Genomic DNA, 12,984 nt, shown 5'->3' on the forward strand with positions numbered 1-12,984 from the left:
GTTCAACCCTGCATTCATAAGAGCAGAAGACATTTCCTGCTGCTCAGTGTTTCCAGATTCATGGCATGTGCTTACCGTTGAGTTTCAACATGGCCGACGTCTTGGTGGTGGGACTCAGCCTGCAGTTGTACTCTCCGGCGTCCTCCATCCTCAGGTCCTGGATGATCAGGATCCTCTTGCGTCCATCCATGACCTGCTCGTAGCGGCCGCCTTCCGGCAGCTCCTCCTCTCCTATGTACCATGTGACCTCTGCGCTGGCCTTGGACACCTCGCAGATCATCTTCACGCTGTCCGTCTCTGTGCCCTCCACGTTGGACAGGTTCTTAGTGAACCTGGCTGCTTCCTCTGTGAGAAGAAACACAGCGGCCAAAGCAAACAGCGTTAATTTGAGAAAATCATACATTTTGGTTGAAATCTGCCCTCAGTGCGGACTGTCAGGCATCCTCATCTTTCTCCTAACTTTAACCTTCATGCCCTTTCCAAAGAGATGCCTCCTCGTCTACGTCCCTCAGTTTCCCAACAGACTTCTATGAGATTTTAAATGCTAGGCTAAAGAAAACACAACAAAAAGCTGAACTCACCGATGACAGTGAGCATGCCGGAACTCTTTGAAGTCCTGGCGTCACATTCATACTCGGCTTCATCATCAAACACCGACTTGTGAACGATGAGGATCCTCTGGACGCCCTTAGCAATGATCTCGTACTTCTTTCCTTTCCTGATTTCGCTGCCATCTTTGAACCAACGAACCTGCACATGAAAACCCCGGAGTAAGAATCCTCAAAGAAACTAATTCATCTGAAAAACCAAATCAGCAGATCTTTGATGATCCTGTCAGTCAGCAGGTCTCACCTTGGCCGACTCGCGCGACACTTCACATTCAAACTTGGCAGATTCTTTCTCTTTGACCTCCACGTCCTGCAGAGGCTTCGCGAACTCCACGTGAGGAGCTGTGGACCAACAGATGACACGGTAACGACACTGCGATCCAAATCAAACTTACAAAAGGTTCACTGTTTGATATCGAAGTAGATTAATGGAGCTTCCAACTTACGTGTGACCTCCAGGAAACAGGAAGTCTTGAACTCTTTGGCGGCGCACGTGTACATCTTTGCGTCGTCTGGAGAGCAGTCGTGGATAATCAGTGTCCTCTTGCGCCCGTCGGCGAGCAGGTCGTACTTTTTGGTCTTCCTGATCTCCTGTCCCTCTCTGAACCATTGTACCTCCGCGTTCTCTCTGGAAACTTCACACTCCAGCGTGGCATTGGCCTCCTCCTCCACCGTTTGGTCCTCCAGAGGCTTCGTGAACTCCACGGGTGGCTCTGAACGCACACACAAACACACACACACAGGTGTTACACACTTTATTTTTCAGGTAGTCACCACCCACACTTCCTGTAACAATGTGTGGACTTGTCATGATGCGTTCACTGTCCAGGGTGCATTTGAGTGTCTCACCTCTGACGATGAGCTGGGCCAGTGTCTGGAAGTCTTTGGCGGTGAGTTTGACCTCGCCGGCCTCGGACAGCTTCACGTCTCTGATGGTCAGAGCGTGAACACCACCTGTGACACGAGTCTTCACCTGCACACACACACACATTTAAATAAAAACATTTAGTTTCTAGAATATTTTTTTTGTTTAAAGACATTAAAATGTTCAGTCTTCGTCACTTTCATTGAACTTTCTGAAACGAAAAACCTGAAACCCGAAATGTTAGCAGCTAACTGTGTGTGTGTGTGTCTGTGTGTGTGTTTGTGTGTCTGTGTGTGTGTTTGTGTGTCTGTGTGTGTGTGTCTCTGTGTGTTTGTGTGTCTGTGTGTGTGTGTCTCTGTGTGTTTGTGTGTCTGTGTGTGTGTTTCTGTCTGTGTGTGTGTGTGTGTGTGTGTGTGTGTGTTTGTGTGTCTCTGTGTGTGTTTGTGTGTCTGTGTCTGTGTGTGTGTGTGTGTCTGTGTGTGTGTGTGTGTGTGTGTGTGTTTGTGTGCATGTGTTACTGATAACAGCTTCTATCTCTGATTATTTTTAACTACGGCCTCTGAGGCTCCAACTCTGTAAAAAACAACTTCAGTTTGATTCAAACAGATCTCTCCTGAAATGTTTTGTTGAAATATTTTACCCTCGCGTTTTAAAGGACGTGTTCACACATCGCTCATGGCATTGTATGTAAGACATAAAACTTTCACACTGAAAAGAAGAAATCACACACTTGCTCTCGCTCTGCATCGCCAAGTTATTAGAAAAAAGGCGCTTTGTTCGTAAAACACGACGGACCAGTTTTTACAGTGTAGCTACAAATTAACGGCTTTTATTAATATCTTTTTCTTTATTAAATATATTCAGACTGATTCAGAGATTTTTACGGACAGATATCAAATCAACGTTTTTATTGACGTTTTATATTTTTAATGTTTTAATGTTTCCGTTTCCTCCAGAGATCAAAATGTGTCTGGGACGATGTAACGTGACGTGACTCACCCGCTCGCTGGCATCCATCTTCTGTCCTCCCAGGAACCACTCCACTGCGATGCCCTCGTAGGACAGCTCGCACTCGAAGGTGGCGGTCTCTCCTGCGGTCACCGTCACATCCTTCAGAGGAAGCAGCAGCCCGATGGAGCGCGCTGCAGAGAGCGAAACAGGAGAAGAAGAAGACATAGTTACACGGGCCAGCATGTATCTGTCTGACTGACCTCAGGTTCTTTTTCAGAAAAGTTTGTGGAGCAGCAGAGAGTCGTCCAATCAGAGGGCTGCCTCTCACTTAAGATAAAACATCTAAAATAAACTCAGAAGCTGATTGGCTGAAAACAGACGGACACTCAACACCTCCTACTGATCTGACACAGACACGTGTGGGCTAGAGAACAGGACTGTTGCCTGTTATTTCAAATGAAAGCGGCCTATCCGTTTTTACCGATAAATATAAGAATAAGTGGATGAAGCGGAACTCACCTTTCACTCGGAGCTGAGCGTTGGATTTGGCGTTGGCTGCTGTGAAGTCGACACCTCCGGCCATGTCCTTACGGACGTTATAGAGGATCAGCATGTGTTTGGTTCCTTCCTCTTTAATCTCCACATCCTGACAGCAAACAGACTTTTTAATCTCAGCAGAGAAACAAGCACGGAGATATGTTCACGATACCTCATGAGTACATCTCGAGGTGACGAACACGCTCAGAATGTTTTTGACGTGATTTGGTGGAAGAAATACGTTGCTACATAATGAGTAATTTCAGGACTGATATAAATGTATTTAGTTAATCTCGTGCAGTTTTTTAGATTTTCAGTCACGTCTTATTGTTTGTCAGTAACGTGCTGGAGTTGGGATGAAAGTGACGTCGATCGCAGACTCACAGGAGACTGATGTAGAGCTTCTCCCTTCAGTTTCCAGTTTCCGTGAACGTCCTCTTCTGAGATCTCCGTCTCAAACTTGGCTGTCTCCATCTCCGTCACCTCCACACTGTACAGTGGGCGAACAACCTTGATGTCGCGCTCTAAAGACATGGAAGACGAGGGGACAAAAAAAACATCAGTGAGAATGACTGATGAGCTGCTGGTGCCCTCTGGAGGCTGAAGTGTGTGCTGCATTACAAACATCCTTATGTTTTATTTATTCGGAGTCTTTTCAGTAATGGAGCTTTAAATGTTAAGTAATGAGAAACAAAAGAGTGATGACTAGAAGCCGAAAATTAGAAACAAAAAGTCAACAAAACAATTTAAACATAAAAACATAAAAAGAAACTTAAGAAACAATCCAACTTAATGTTTGTGCTGAATTAATTTAGATCAAATGATCAGAAAATCAAGAGGGGGGGCATGGCCATGACTCCTGTAACTCATTTAACTACAGAAGTGAATTAAAGTGCTCAGGTTGTAAAAAAAAAAACAAGCACATTAATAGATATTGTGTGTTTTTCTTGTAATTTTAGGTTCAGTTGCTACTCTAGTTTCCACCAAAACTACAAACAGTCTGTTGTAAGTTCTTTGAAGAATAATTTTCTCATCTTTATTTAATAAGAAAAACCCTGGTAAACCATTTATATCAGCCGTCTCTGCTGATTAGCCTAGGCCCCTCTCACTCTGAACGTTATCTTAACGTTAGTGCTGTATATCTGGAGGATTCACCTTCAATGTTGAGATTGGCTGTGGTTTTGTCGGAGCCGCAGTCACAGGTGTACTCTCCGATGTTGGCCTTCTCTGCCTTCCTGACCATCAGCATGCGCTTCTTGCCGTCGGTGCTGATGGCAATGTTCTTGGAGGGAGTGATCTCCTTCCCGTCTTTGAACCATTTGACGTCAGTGACGGCTTTGCTGAGTTCACAGACCAGTTTCACCTCGTCCTTCTCCACGGCGGTGTAGTTCTGAAGCTTGGTGGTGAAGTAGAGGTCGCCCTCTGCAGAGACACGAGAAGGTGTTAAAAACCAGGAAATGTGTTTTAGGACTTCTCTGGAATTAACCAGGTTTTATACCTTATTGACAAACTGTAAAGGATGAACCAAAAGGGTCAAATGTTTTGTTACTTAACAGACACATTAAGCAGCAAAGGGTTTAAATTTTCACTGACCAATCACAGTGAGCATAGCGGTCATGGTCTTGTCCATGGCCTCCACTTTGATCATGGACGTGTCGTCGATGGTGACCTCCTTGAAGGCCAGCGTGTGGATCTTTCCCTGGTCCGACATGTGCACTACCTTGCTGGGGAGCAGACGGACATCGTTCTTGTACCAGACCACGGTGATCTTTTCATGAGAGAGTTCAACGCTGAACTCTGCGGTTTCACGCTCCTTCACCGTCACGTCTTTAATCGGCTTGGCAAACTCCAGGCGGATACCTGCCACGGAAAAAAAACAACTAGGTCACACCTCTACAAAATAAACCACAACAGGCCTGTATTTGTCAGGTTTAGTTTTCTGTGCCTGCTATATTTGTAAAATGACCTTGTATGACGAGTTTGCCGGTCGTCCTCTTGTCCTCGGCCTCAAACATGTACTTGGCCTCGTCGTCATACGCAGCCGACTTGATCAGCAGAACGTACATGTTTCCCTCCTGGATCATCTCGTACTTTTCGTCCGCCTGCAGCTCCTGAGAACCTTTCAGCCAGCGGAAAGTTTTCGGTGCTCTAGACACCTCGATCTCGAACCTGGCCTCGTCCTTCTCGTACACCTGAACGTCGCTCAGCGGGCTGAGGAAGTTCAGAGGAAGCTCTGCAGGGAAACAAGAAGGAAGGTTTTAAAAGTGATGCTGCAGATATCTTGGATATCCTCTGATTTGTTCTTTCTTATGACTAAAACTAAACGTTAAAGTTTAATTCTCCTCTCAACATCTGGGTTTATTCTCTACAGCAAAAGCAGGAACACGCCTAAACCACGCCATCAATCACCTGACATGCCTCCTTCCCTCCCTCTCATCCATCTCCCCGCCTTCCTCATCCTGTCCTTTTCAACTTGGCGTATGCCTCTCCCATGTCTCTCTCTTATTGCAGGTACAGTCTGGGCTGTAATCAGCTCAGGTAGAAAACACCCGAGACAGAACCCCCCCCCACTCTAAGTCTCCCAGACCAGCCCTAAAGACGACGGCCTCCTCTCACCTCCACCCCTCTCATAAACTACGTCTGTCTCATTCAAACATATGAGTTCGCATTAAATGTTCAAATGCAGATTTTTGTGGCGTGGTCCTCGCTAGCGATAAAGATGGCCGCCTGACGTTTTAACCTGATGTATTATTTCAGCACGTTTGCTGATCGATCGTCTTTTTTGTTTTACTGGTTTTAAGGCCTTTTCAAAAGGAAACTGAAGGTTTTTACCTTTGACCTTCAGGTTGGCAGAGCATTTGGCGTTGGCTGCGGCGTACGCCACTTCTCCGGTCATCGGCACTTTGCAGTTGTACAAGATCAGAGTGTGTTTGCCTCCTTCCTCGATGATGTCCACATCCTGTCAGGACAACGTCACAAACACAGACACACACACGCGTTAGTGACAGCGGAGAGCTTTAAGTGTGTGTGTTTGTGTGTCCGTGTGTGTGTGTGTTTGTGTGTGCGTGTGTTTGTGTGTGCGTGCGTGCATGTGTGTGGGAGTGTGTGCGTGTTTTTGTGTGTCTGTCTGTCTGTGTGTGTGTGTCTGTGTGTCTGTCTGTCTGTCTGTGTGTGTGTGTGTGTGTGTGTGTGTGTGTGTGTGTGTGTGTGTGTGTGTGCGTGTGTGCGTGTGTGTGTGTGTGTCTGTCTGTCTGTGTGTGTGTGTGTGTGTGTGTGTGTGTGTGTGTGTGTGTGTGTCTGTGTGTGTGTCTGTCTGTGTGTGTGTGTGTGTGTGTGTGTGTGTGTGTGTGTCTGTCTGTCTGTGTGTGTGTGTGTGTCTGTCTGTGTGTGTGTGTGTGTCTGTCTGTGTGTGTGTGTGTGTGTGTGTCTGTCTGTGTGTGTGTGTGTGTGTGTCTGTCTGTCTGTGTGTGTGTGTCTGTCTGTGTGTGTGTGTGTGTGTGTGTGTGTGTGTGTGTGTGTGTGTGTGTCTGTCTGTCTGTGTGTGTGTGTGTGTCTGTCTGTGTGTGTGTGTGTGTGTGTGTGTGTGTTCTCACAGAGGACGGGCTAAGGACTTCTCCGTTCAGTTTCCACTGGCCATGAATGTCGTCCTCTGAGATCTCCACCTCGAAGCGAGCCGTCTCTCCATCGAACAGCTCCACACCGTAAATCGGACGAACCACTTTGATGTCACGAGCTGAGGAGAAAATAAAAGAATATTAGAGAGAATAAAAATATGAAAATGTGATATGCAATGATGATTTTAAAAAATGCAGAAGTTTAAAATTTGAGAAATAATTTTGAGAAGAAAACTAAACTGTGCTTTGACATTCTTAAAAATAAAAACGAGCAGCTCAAAATAATGTTTAACTGTTGGGAAGAAATGCAGAGAAATTAAGCTACACATCAATCAAAAGAGGTCAGAAAAGATAAAGGGAAGAACTTTGAATATAAAAATGAGCAAATGATCAGGCTGTGTGGTAGAGTCGGTCGTCTCTCATCTGGAGGTCGGGGTTCGATCCAGTTATGAATGGATGAGTTAATACTGATTTACTCTTTACACAGCAGCCTCTACCATCAGTGTGCTAATCCTGTTGAAAAAATCTGGTTGTTTTAATCATGTTTACCTTCGATGTTGAGGTTGGCCGCCGTCTTGTCCGTCCCACAGTCACATACGTATTTTCCTTTATCACTCTGCTCCACCTTCTTGAGGACCAGAGACCTCCGCGTGCCCTCAGACTTCATCACCACCGTCTTGGAGGAGACGATCTCCTTCTCCTCTTTGTACCAGATGACAGGGACGTCTTTGCTCAGTTCACAGTCCAGACTGACCTCGTCTTTCTCGGTGGCCGTGTAGTCCTGTAGCTTTACCACGAACACGGCGTCGCCCTCTGAGACACAACGAGACAGACACGAAGTCAGAATCAGGAAGGTTCCGATTGATTGACTGTTTACCTCGAGTGTTTTAAAGACCGAGCTGCTGCTCAAAGACATCACGATTAACTATTGAAAATGTAACCCTTAAATAAATCTATATGTTTGTCTTTTGTCCTTCTTATTTTTATGTTGTTTCTTTGTTTTGTTCTTACTGACGGGTTGCTCTCTTTAATATTTAGCTCTGTTGTCACTTCATTTTACAGACAGGAAGTGGTACAAATAAAATGACCTTAGCTTACCTTTGTGTTTTCAGTACTCTCGTTTGACTAAATGTTTTCCTTTAATCTCGGGATGTCAGTGTTTTCATCTTGAACAGGAGATCGTCAGAGTGTAGAAATGAACTCGAATTTGATTTATTACTCAGCACAAAGGCAGCTATTTCTCTCTTCTTACTTTTAAAACGTTTCCTAAACCTTTGTTATTCTGAGAGACTTCAGACTTTTCAGAGCTTTTGAGAAAATGAAGTAAAACTGATTTATAATAAACCAGAACTTTAAATCTATATTGTAAGAGTCCTTATTAAAATATCCTGTATAATAATTAGGGGAGACATTTGTGCAGATGACACACACTGGATGAAATCAGAACAATCGTGTGTAAAGATCTTCCTGTTGGCTGAAACAGTGAAAACAACAGACAGGTGAAATAAAAAGGAGGTGTGTTTTTACCTATCACCGTCAGTTTTGCTATGGAGTAAATTCCTTGGGCCTCTGCCTTAACCTGGCAGGTATCATCTAGAGACAGACTCCTCATTTCGAGGAAATGTCTCTTTCCTTCCACGTGTATGAGCACCGTGCGGCTCACGTGGAGTTTCACTTCATTTCGGTACCAAACCACAGGCACGCTGTCGTGCGACAGCTCGAGCTCAAAGCGAGCCGTTATACCTTCTTTCACCGTTTGGTCCTGAAGCTGCTGCACATATCTCAGCCTCATGCCTGCAATACATCGGGTCAGTGCACACAGACAGGAGGGTTTGACACCAGCTGACACAAACATGGAGAGACAACAAAGAGGAAACATGGAGGCTGTGTTTGTCACCGACACTTACCTTCAACGGCCAGCTGAGCGCTGGATTTCTGACCCAACACCTCGATGGTGTACTGAGCCTCATCATCAAACTCACAGCTGTTTATGATCAGCATGTGTTTCCGTCCATCATCAATTATTTCATATTTAGGGCACGGGGTGACGATCTCCGCCCCCCTGAACCACATGACCTTTGACACCTCCTTGGTGATGGTGCATTCAAACTTAGCCTGTTTCTTTTCAGGCACAGAAACGTCCTTCAGCGAGTCAACAAAGCTCATCTCGATCTCTGCGAGGTGCGAACATTTCAGCTGTTATTTACAAAAGCAGCAACACAGCAGACACCTTCTTACCGTCTGACAGTCCTTCAGTTTCTGACTGACACAACGAAAGCAGCCACAAACAACAGGAAGCAGAGTGTGTGTGTGTGTGTGTGTGTGTGTGTGGGGGGGGGGGGGGGGGGGGGGGGGGAGCGTACCTTTGACAGTGAGCATGGCGCTCGTGACAGCGTTAAGAGCTTGATACGACACTTCACCAGCCTGATCCAGCTGCACGTTTTTTAGCGTGAGGAAACGCTTCTTTCCTTCAGATTTAATGTCACAGGTCTGAAAAACACACAAACGATTTAATCTACAACACCTTTTTGACAAAGTCATGAAATCAACACATTTTTATTTTCTTTCAGTGAAGTAGCAGTCAAAGTTTCATCATTGTGGCGTATGTAAAATGGGTTCATTTGCTTTGTCTGCTGGAAGTTTGTTTTAATGAGACATTGGGCCTCATTCGCCAACAGTACTTCACACATGACTGATGGTTATTGCATCCTGTGCGTCTTTGTTTGTGTTCCTGAGTAACCATTCCTCACACTGCTGAATCAAACAGCTTGTTAGCTGCAGTCATATTTCCACTTAACAACTCATCAAGTTTCTTCCCAGTTACCAGCCCGCTGCTCTGCTGGCGCCATCATGAGCGCTCTGATAGGCATCTCCCCTACCCTTTTTCTACCAGCATGTGTGTCTGCATGGCCTTGCACTCATGCCCTTTTATGGGCATTAGAGGGTGGTTACCTATACTAATTAGGAACAACATGCATGCGCTTTTAACTTACGAACACTTGGAGATAAGAACGATTCAGTCAATTAAGAACAAATTGGTGAATCTGACGGAGAGGCTTCTAAGAAATCTTCTGAACAACTTAAGGAAGATATCAGTGAATGAGGCCCAATGTTTCCGTCCCTCTGTCATCTGTCACTGTCATTTGAGTTTACATAACAAAACCATAAATATGTTGTAACAGGAACAGGCCCCAGGTTTCAAAGTACCAACTGTGAGATGTTTGTCTGATATCAAAGCCGCTTTCAGTGAGTCAGATCAGTATACTCTGACTTCCTCCGTTTGAAATCCTTACCGGAGATCTCATCAGCACATTGCCTCTCAGTTTCCATTCTCCAACCACATCATCCTCAGATATTTCAGTGTCAAACTTGGCCTCCTCCTTCTCCACCACCTCCACGCTGGACAGAGGCTTCAGGATCTCAGCCTCGCGCTCTGAAATAAAACAAAGACGTGACACTCAATACTTTATGGAAAGGTTCCTCAGTCGCTTTTCTGTTTCTGGACTTTTAACACAAACCTCCAAGAGTGAGTTTGGCTGTGTATCTGCGATCCTCCACCTCGATGGTGTAGTCTGAGACGTCGTCTGGCTGGCAGTTTTTGATAGTGAGCGTCATGTCCTTTCCATCTTTGTTGATCTCCACTTTGTCAGAAGGCGTGAGCTCGTTCTCACCTTTGAACCACTTCCAATTGGGAGTGTCCTTGAACAGCTCACATTTGAACTCGGCCTTGGCCTTGGGTTTGACGTGCTGGTCTCTCAGAGGCTTCACCAGCCAGTCTTTGATGATTTCTGAGCACAGAGAGGTCAGGGTTTTTAGTTTAGGAGCCATGAAAAGATTGTTTCACATATTTGAAAGATCTATAGTGTCAAAAAAGCACTGAAGCTCTAAAAAAATACTTATATGTCATAAGACCGGAGGAATAAGTCCATTAACAATTGAAGCAAACTTCTGCACACTGTCTATGTTTTTGAGAACCAGAACACTGCCAATGTATTTGTGCAATTCAGACAGCGTGCAAGAGGTTGGCTGCTAATTGTTGATCATTCCAAACAAGAATGACCCAATATTAGTCGTCAGGAACTTCTATTTTTGTTGCCATGGTATCAAACAGGTAACGATACCATTTGATTTCTACTAGAATGATTTCAATGATTAAAGTCATGACAACCCCAGGGTACAAAACGTGTTTAATGACACAAAGAATGTTGTTTTCTCATCTCATCTTCGATGTTGTCGTGGTATCACAAATCTTGTGAACTGTTCACTTCTACAACATGCTAATGAATGCTTACCGATTACTTTAACCTGGGTGGTCGTCTTGACGTCCTCCTGTCCTTCAACCTCACATGTGTAGGCGCCGGCGTCCTCATCAGTGGCATTCTGGATGGTCACGGCGTGCTGCAAACCAATGATATTAATGGCCACTTTTCCAGCCTTTTTCTTAAGGACAGCGCCGTTACGCTTCCAGATCACGTCCCTCTCTTTGTTCAACTCACAGGTCAGATACATGACCTGACTCTTTATACACGTCGTCTCTGGTTCCAGTTCTTTCAGCCATTTAATGGGCAGCTCTGTGAAAAGACATCAAGCCAATAAACATCAGTGTTCAGAACAATGACCGCTCCGGTTTACTTATACAATACCATACCTGAGAGTACCTTTTGACTTCAACAAAGAGCTGGATTCTCAGTCAATAAAACAAGTCATACTTGTCAAATACTTTCAGTGCTGTGAAAATGTTTGTGGATAGATTAACCTCGTTAGTTTACCTTCAACGATGAGCTTGGCGGTGCACGTTATTTCCTTGCCGGCGTTCTTGGCCACACAGGTGTATTCACCCATGTCTGACAGCTGAACGTCAATAATGGCCAACTTGCGATCTTTGCCGTCAGCAGAAAACTTGTGCTTGGGACCCTCGCGGAGATTGCTGCCATCTTTCATCCAGGAGGCAATGGCAGTGGAGGGCGAGACCTCACACTCGAAGACAGCAGACGAGCCAATAGACTCGGCCTCCTGCAGCACGATGTCCTGAATCTTCTTGATGAACTTCAGAGGGACGGCTTTGAGCTTGAACCCTCCGAAGGGTTCCTCTGGTGGTGACGGACCTTTTCCACCAGGCTTCAGGCCTCGGCCCCGCCCACCATCACCAGGAGACGGGGTCTGTCTCGCTAAAACATCACATACAAAAACTCACCAAGTTAGTTTCACATGTAATTATGGGGGACCAATCAGACTCTGGACAATGGGATGTTTGAAGACTTTGTGCCTACCGTGACTTATCTGTCATTCAGTCGTTAAAACCAGCAGTTTAAAGTGTTAGCATGTAAAGAATGAAAGATTCTGTTTAGACATGCAGCGTCGCTCTATGTGAGCTTCAGACAAGATACTCTGGTGAAGCCCAAACACAAGAAAACAAAGAGAAAGAACCAAACAAACAACACGCACAGACAGCAAGACAAGGCAACCTCCAGCTACTCTGAAGCTTATTGGCTGAACACAAAGATGACCCAGCTGTTTTTACACATCATGTGGCTGTTCAAACGTGGGACTGCAGAACAACCCTGCTTTGTCTTGTTTGGGCCTTAATAGTCAAAGAATGTGAACACTAAAAAAACACAAACATTTTGGACTGACAAGCAAAGCCGTCCTGTTGACGGGATGTTGTCAGTGTGGTTTTAAGAAAAGGCTGAGAATCCATCAAATCGTTTGATACTAGTTTCCTAATTTCTGGACCGAAACAACAAACTTTGTTTCTATAGAAAGCTGTTGTGGATCCAAAGAACTTTTCTGAGTAAAATGGACTCAAACTAGAAACTTTTCCTGAAAAATAAAGTCAACAAGATTACAAATCTTTTGTTGACAGAATTAAACACAACACACACACTTGCAACACATATTCGCTTTGTACCAAAAAGTGAGAGTTCAGATATCCACCTTCATGTTGTGTGACATTAAACTCAAGATTTAAGACTAAATACAGAGCAGTTGTTTGGTTTAGTGAAAAGAACAAGACTACCAAACAACAGTGAAGAGATTATTTTTCACAAAGAGCAAACCGTTAGTACACAGGGTTTTAATTTCACTTATTCATACCCCCAAATCCTCGGCCTCTGCCTTTTGGTGCCTCCTCTGATGGTTTTCCATCTGGATAAGAAATAATAGGATTATTTTCTCTGATAAAGCTCACTGTGGAGGTTACTATTCAAAAGATAACAGCAAACACGTTAAATTAAACTCCACAACAACAAGAAAGGGGCGTCACATGGATGATGAGATGGAAAAAGATGGAGGGAAACCTTTGACAAATGGATAAATAATAAGTCAAGATGATCACAGGGACGATAATGGATGGAAGAACAAGCTGAAAATCCAAAGTGATGGTGAACGACATGAAGATGAACATTGAATA

The 12,984-nt window shown here is 44.7% G+C and overlaps 1 protein-coding gene across 1 annotated transcript in view; it reads right to left on the reverse strand.

The window, feature by feature from the left end:
• The window catches only part of LOC132987190 (titin-like), a 169,636-nt gene that overhangs the window by 87,334 nt on the left and 69,318 nt on the right, over positions 1–12,984 (reverse strand). Inside the window, exons 103-124 of the mRNA XM_061054087.1 lie at positions 12,669–12,719; positions 11,345–11,743; positions 10,868–11,146; positions 10,094–10,363; positions 9,869–10,008; positions 8,939–9,065; positions 8,483–8,749; positions 8,103–8,369; positions 7,125–7,388; positions 6,555–6,694; positions 5,794–5,920; positions 4,928–5,194; positions 4,555–4,821; positions 4,117–4,383; positions 3,346–3,485; positions 2,944–3,070; positions 2,473–2,615; positions 1,458–1,581; positions 1,055–1,321; positions 853–950; positions 582–750; positions 76–345 (exon numbers count right to left, since the gene is read on the reverse strand). Of these exons, the coding sequence (XP_060910070.1) occupies positions 76–345; positions 582–750; positions 853–950; positions 1,055–1,321; positions 1,458–1,581; positions 2,473–2,615; positions 2,944–3,070; positions 3,346–3,485; positions 4,117–4,383; positions 4,555–4,821; positions 4,928–5,194; positions 5,794–5,920; positions 6,555–6,694; positions 7,125–7,388; positions 8,103–8,369; positions 8,483–8,749; positions 8,939–9,065; positions 9,869–10,008; positions 10,094–10,363; positions 10,868–11,146; positions 11,345–11,743; positions 12,669–12,719 (4,470 nt within the window). The remainder of the gene's footprint in view (positions 1–75; positions 346–581; positions 751–852; positions 951–1,054; positions 1,322–1,457; positions 1,582–2,472; positions 2,616–2,943; positions 3,071–3,345; positions 3,486–4,116; positions 4,384–4,554; positions 4,822–4,927; positions 5,195–5,793; positions 5,921–6,554; positions 6,695–7,124; positions 7,389–8,102; positions 8,370–8,482; positions 8,750–8,938; positions 9,066–9,868; positions 10,009–10,093; positions 10,364–10,867; positions 11,147–11,344; positions 11,744–12,668; positions 12,720–12,984) is intronic.

This window comes from Labrus mixtus, chromosome 13 (assembly GCF_963584025.1).
Source record: "Labrus mixtus chromosome 13, fLabMix1.1, whole genome shotgun sequence".
Taxonomy (NCBI): Eukaryota; Metazoa; Chordata; class Actinopteri; order Labriformes; family Labridae; genus Labrus; species Labrus mixtus.